At 38.5% G+C, this 6430-nt stretch overlaps 1 protein-coding gene across 1 annotated transcript; it reads left to right on the top strand.

The window, feature by feature from the left end:
* Positions 1-272: 272 nt before the first annotated feature.
* Positions 273-4366, top strand: LOC133535684 (ciliary microtubule inner protein 1-like). The gene is made up of 4 exons (XM_061875634.1): positions 273-368; positions 3776-3857; positions 3945-4022; positions 4097-4366. Exons 1-4 carry the CDS (start codon positions 310-312, stop codon positions 4244-4246), a joined length of 369 nt encoding a protein of 122 aa, XP_061731618.1. The 5' UTR covers positions 273-309; the 3' UTR covers positions 4247-4366.
* Positions 4367-6430: the final 2064 nt, after the last annotated feature.

The following is a 6430-nucleotide window of genomic DNA, read 5'->3' as shown; positions in this document are numbered from 1 at the left end:
ATCAATTCACATTTTTTAATGCAAGCAACACGTAAACACATTTTTATTGTATTTATGAAAGACCTTTAATAAACAGTTACGTTGTTTTTTAATGTTTTATGCACACATTTGAATGTGGATCAAACTCAACACGATGTTGTGGTTGCCATGGCTGTACACGCCAGTCAGACAACGCCATCACCATGGTGACAGTAAACAGGTTTGTCAGTGTGACTTACACACAGGTGAAACATGAGCAGGGGCCCATTAGATAGACACCACACACACACAAACACACACACACTCACACACACACACAGCGTAGGAAAGATGGCAGAGGCACGGCGAGCATCTCAACCCATCAACTTTGTCCATCAGGATGAAATCTGGTAAAACTAATTATTACGAGTGACGACTATATCCAAACCGATTCTTGAAATGTATTATTTAGCATAACAATTATGATGAAACTTTTTTCAAAACAGGTTATGGGTTAGAAAAGCTCCTTCTGGCTGCAAGGAGATGGTCTAATTTTTGAAAATGATTAATTGGTGTCCAATCAGGATGAATAAAAATTGCGATTTAGATTTGTATTGAGTTTTTGTGCACCCGTTGTAGTTATTATTTTTACAATTTTTCGTACATGTAATTGAGAAAAATATAATATATGTCATAAATTATTCCCAATCCATGTTTGTCCATCCACCCATTGATGTACCTAATAAATTAGGTGTGCCTAATAGTTTTGGCAGAGGTGTACCTATATTTAGGTCAAATATGTACCTATTAATTTGGGTGAGCCTAATATTCTGGCAGAGGTGTACCTGATGTTAAGGCCAAATCTGTACCTAATACTGTTTACTAAGGGTGTGGGAAAAAATCGATTCGAATTTGAATCGCGATTCTAATGTTGTGCGATTCAGAATCGATTCTCTCTTCTTTTTTTTTAAACTGATTTAAAAAAAAAAAATATTCATTCATTTATCTATTTATTTATTTTCATCAATCCAACAAAAAAATACACAGCAATACCATAACAATGCAATCCAATTCCAAAACCAAACCTGACCCAGCAACACTCAGAACTGCAATAAACAGAGCAATTGAGGAGACAAACACGACACAGAACAAACCAAAAATAGTGAAACAAAAATTAATATTATCAACAACAATATCAATATTAGTTATAATTTCAGCATAGCAGTGATTAAAAATCCCTCACTGACATTATCATTAGACATTTATAAAAAAAAAAAAAAAAAGAACAATAGTGTCACAGTGGCTTACACTTGCCTCGCATCTCATAAGCTTGACAACACACTGTGTCCAATGTTTTCACAAAGATAAAATAAGTCATATTTTTGGTTCGTTTAATAGTTAAAACAAATTTACATTATTGCAATCATTTGATAAATCATTGTCCTTTACAATTATAAAAGCTTTTTAAAAAAAATCTACTACTCTGCTTGCATGTCAGCAGACTGGGGTAGATCCTGCTGAAATCCTATGTATTGAATGAATGCAGAATCGTTTTGAATCGGAAAAATACCGTTTTTTAATTGAGAATCGCGTTGAATTGAAAAAAATCGATTTATAATTGAATTGCGACCCCAAGAATCGATATTGAATCGAATCGGGGGACACCCAAAGATTCGCAGTCCTACTGTTTACTGTACCTAATATATTATAAACCTAATATAATAACAATTAAACATATAATAATATAATATTATTGCACATTTCTTTGTTCATATTGTATATTTAAATTCAATATACCTATAATTTCCTTTTGTTTTTAGTTGTACCATTCCATCCATCGCTTTTGAATTGTTGGTATTGTTTATTATACTTTATTTTATTTCCCCCCTCCCCTTTTTGTGCCCTTGAGCATGTTTTGTTATCCTTTCTTGTAATTGAGCTACTCTATCAAACAATATCCATTGAGGATCAATAAAGTGTAAGTCTAAGTGAAGTTATACGTATTACTTTGGGTCACGGATTGTCCATAACAAACCCAATGTTCAAACTTAAGGGTTTCCATATGTGCACTTGGCACCAGGACAGTTTCGGCCGCAGTTCCATGATCGACTTTGTAGTTGTGTCATCGGATTTGCGGTCTTATGTTTTGGACACTCGGGTGAAGAGGGGGGTTGAGCTTTCTACCAGTCGCAACCAGGTGGTGAGTTGGCTCCGATGGTGGGGGAGGATGCCGGAAAGACCTGGCAGGCCCAAACGCATTGTGAGGGTATGCTGGGAACATTTAACAGAGTCTCCTGTCAGAGAGATTTTCAATTCCCACCTCCAGAAGAACTTTGAACATGTCACGAGGGAGGCGCTGGATATTGAGTCCGAGTGGACCATGTTCTGTGCCTCTATTGTTGAGGCGGCCGATTGGAGCTGTGGCCGCAAGGTGGTTGGTGCCTGTCGTGGTGGTAATCCTAAAATCCCACTAGTGGTGAAGGATGCCGTCAAGCTGAAGAAAGAGTTCTATCGGGCCTTTTTGGCTTATGGGACTCCAGAGACAGCTGACAGGTACCGACAGGCCAAGCGGTGTGCGGCTTTGGCGGTCGCATTACGACAGCTACAATCAGACAATCCGATACCCCATGCTCTCTGAACACTCCCTACTGGACTTCCCGAGGGAAACAGTCAAATGCCTTTTCCAAGTCCACAAAACACATGTAGACTGGTTGGGCAAACTCCCATGTACCGTCAAGGACCCTGCCGAGAGTATACAGTAGAGCTGGTCCACAGTTCCACGACCAGGACGAAAACCACATCGTTCCTCCTGAATCTGAGGTTCGACTATTAGGCGTAGCCTCCTCTCCAGTACACCTGAATAGAGCTTACCTGGAAGGCTAAGGGGTGTGATCCCACAATAGTTGGACCACACCCTCCGGTTCCCCTTCTTAAAGAGAGGAACCACCACCCTGGTCTGCCATTCCAAAGGTACCGCCCCAGATGTCCAAGCGATGTTGCAGAGACTCTGTAAATAAAAAATGCAAAACCTAAAAACTACAACGTGGCACACATCACTTAACGGTGGCATCTAGAGACTTAAGGAACTCCGGCCGAATCTCCTCCACCCCCAGGGCCTTGCCACCGAGGAGCTTTTTTAACTACAATGGCAACCTCAGCCCCGGATATACAAACTATAAGAGAGCCTCCCACAGATTCCCCAGGCACTGCTTCCTGAAAGGAAGACGTTTTGGTGGGGTTGAGGAGGTCTTGGAAGTATTCCCTCCACCGATCCACAACATCCGCAGTCGAGGTCAGCAGAACACCATCCTCACCATACTTGGTATTGACAATGCACTGCTTCCCCTTCCTGAGGTGGCGGAAGGTGGCCCAGAATCGCTTCGAAGCCGTCCGGAAGTCATTTTCCATGGCTTCCCGGAACTCCTCCCATGTCCGAGTTTTTGCCTCCGCGACCGCTGAAGCCGCTCACCTTTTGGCCTGTTGGTACCTGTCTGCTGCCTCCGGAGTCCTAGTCATAGTACATAATGTTTATGTAAAAAGTGGACCGAATAGTTATGAAATTGACACATATTTGTAAAACTGCTCACACTTTGAAAAGTCATAAAAGAGCGGTAACAGGAAGGTAGTTTCCTTTGTGGAGCGACACTGACACCTGGTGGACTTTATCAGGTCATGCAGTTATTAATATGCTTTGTGTTGTGCATATAATACATGTTGTCACATTCTTGTGTACTTGCTAAACAAAATGTATCACAGCAAAAAGTTCAATTTCCTGTTCTATGGTTATTGTGGCATGCGTGTATGCATGTGCACACAGGAAAGCCCATGTGAACGCAGAAAAGGACCTAGCAGAGGTGTGGCCTAACAAGTGGGGTTTCCTCAGTGACGTCTACAAGGAGGTACTAGAGTGTGTGTTTGTAGATAGATATAATGTATACTTTTTTGATTTGTGTCTTGTAATACAAACATTGCCTTTATGTTTTCAGTATGAAAGGGACAGCCTAAACCTGAAGAAAGTAGCCACAATGGAACTTACCAAACGACCTTTGACTCCCCCAGAAAAAGTATGACTCTTATCTATCTGTCCCTCCCTTTCTCACTCCATCCATCCATCTATCTATTCATCCATCCATCCCAGGTAGGCCCCTCCCCTCCAGTGCCTAAGACTAGTCAGGCTGTGATTGGTTGGCGCTCCGCTCATTCTCACCTGCATCTGGAAAGGTTCAGCATGTTGCATCATGGGAGACGCAGTTTCCTCAAGGAGCTGGGCTGGCCTCACCAGGCTTGACCCAATGTTTGATTGCTGTTAGTTTTTTTGTTTGCAAAGTCAAAATATATACTGTTCACATTGCTTCACTTCTTTGAACAATTGAAAAACGTTTTTTAAAAAAGTTAAAGTTTTTAATAAGTGGCCTTTCACATAAATACAAAAATCAACTTCTACATATCAATATGCATATATTAAAAAATATACAAATGTGATATACAAATAAATAAATTATTTGTATAAATAAACGCGTATTTGTAAATTTTGGAGATTTCAAAATATATACTAATAAAATGTATAAATATAAAAATGTGACATTCAAATAAATCAAGAATGTGTATAAATAAACGTGCCTTTGTAAATATGTTTTTGAGATTTGAATATCAATATGCTTGATTTTGTATTTGTATTTCTATTGAATTTGCATAAGTCGATTGCTTTTTTTGTTTTTGTGTCGAGACATTCCTACCACAAATAAATGTGACTTATACACTCCCCTGAACAACCAGCAGAGGGCACTGCAGCCAGAGCATCTGGGTCACAGACATGGTCAGACACTGTCGAGCCAATCACAGGCACACTAGGGAGGGTCATATTTCGTCATGACTTTTGGGATGATTTGACCGAGTCATGTTACCACATGGACCAAAACGTGGTCCCTTCCTAACAGGTATTTACTTACCAACAAAGTCAAAGAGATATCATTTAAAATCATCCATCGCTGTTACCCTGTAAAGACTGTGATGTTTAGATACAAAAAGGACATCGATGTTACCTGCACCTTTTGTAACATGCACCCAGAGACTGTTAACCACTTGTTTTGGACTTGTGAAAACACTCGATCACTATGGCAGGGCATCTGTCGCTTCATCCTGGACAATATTTATGACAAATTTGTGCTTTACTTTAATGATGTGATTTTTGGTTTTACACTGTATGAACAAAAATTTGAAAAGGAATTCTACCTTTGCAACCTCATTATTTTATTGGCTAAGTTTTATATTCATAAATGTAAGTTTCTTAATACCCGTCCTATCTTTTGTGCCTTTAAAAAAGATCTTGAACTTTACATTAAAACGCTCTCTACCTCTAACAACAAAAAAGCTGTGAAAACGATGATGCTGTGTTCCAAATTTAAGTTGTTTGATGAATCTGAATAGCCTACGGCTTTGCATTTTGTTTACTATTTATATATATATGTTTGTATTCTTTTTTTATTATTTTGAACTTACAACCCCCTGGCGCTGTTTTGTACTGTTTTCATAATGTTTTATAATGTTGTATATTGTTGTTTGTCTTACTGTTTGTAATTGTTGAAATTTATAAATAAACCTTTAAAAAAAAAAAAAAAGAGTCATGTTACCACAATCCAACGCCATGTTGATTGTTCAGTGGAATGCCAGAAGTTTGATAGCAAATGGACAGGAATTAAAGGGATATATTAATAATATGAAAAATAAACCACATATAATATGTATTCAAGAAACATGGCTGAAGCAAAAATTAAACTTTATAATAAAAGGATATATATATATATATGATGGGCAAGGAGGAGGATGTGCCATATTTATTAAGGAAGATATGCATTATTCAATATTAAAAGTAAAACAAGAACTAGAGATAGTAGGAGTAGAAGTATGGAATAATAAAGAAAGATACAAAGTACTAAACGTCTATAATCCATGCAATAAATTAGAAATTCACCAACTACAAACAATAATCGAGCACTGGAGAGGCAATATTATTTGGTGTGATGACTTTAATGCACATAGCACAATGTGGGGTGAAAGGGATGACTGGAATGGGGATACATTGGAAGCACTTTTGGAGGAAAAAGAACTGGTGTGTGTGAATGATGGGTCGGGAACAAGGTTAGATGTCGTCACGGGTAAAGAAACAGCAATAGATTTAACACAAGTGTCACAAGGGTTAGCAGGAAAGGTGGAGTGGGAAGTAAATAAATACAGCACAATGGGAAGTGATCACTATCCAATCTTCATTCACATAAAAATAAATCATAGGACAGAAAGCTCTAGGATAGAAGGAAGATGGAAGTATAATCATGGTGACTGGGGGAAATTTAGGGAAATTACCGACATAACTTTAAAGGAAGTAGATATAAATCAAGATATTGAACAATTAAATACAGATATTACAAAGTGCATAATAGAAGCAGCCGAACAGAGCATACCAAGGAATAGTATA

This window comes from Nerophis ophidion, linkage group LG16, assembly GCF_033978795.1.
Source record: "Nerophis ophidion isolate RoL-2023_Sa linkage group LG16, RoL_Noph_v1.0, whole genome shotgun sequence".
NCBI classification, from domain to species: Eukaryota; Metazoa; Chordata; class Actinopteri; order Syngnathiformes; family Syngnathidae; genus Nerophis; species Nerophis ophidion.
Note: the sequence above shows the minus strand (reverse complement) of the source record. Positions and strands in the feature narration are given on the sequence as shown.

Coding starts and splice junctions, on each gene's coding strand:
- LOC133535684 (XM_061875634.1), top strand. CDS start 310: ATGGCAGAGGCACGGCGAGCATCTCAACCCATCAACTTTGTCCATCAG. Junction 3,858..3,944: donor TCAGTGACGTCTACAAGGAG/GTACTAGAGTGT, acceptor TTATGTTTTCAG/TATGAAAGGGACAGCCTAAA. Junction 4,023..4,096: donor CTTTGACTCCCCCAGAAAAA/GTATGACTCTTA, acceptor CATCCATCCCAG/GTAGGCCCCTCCCCTCCAGT.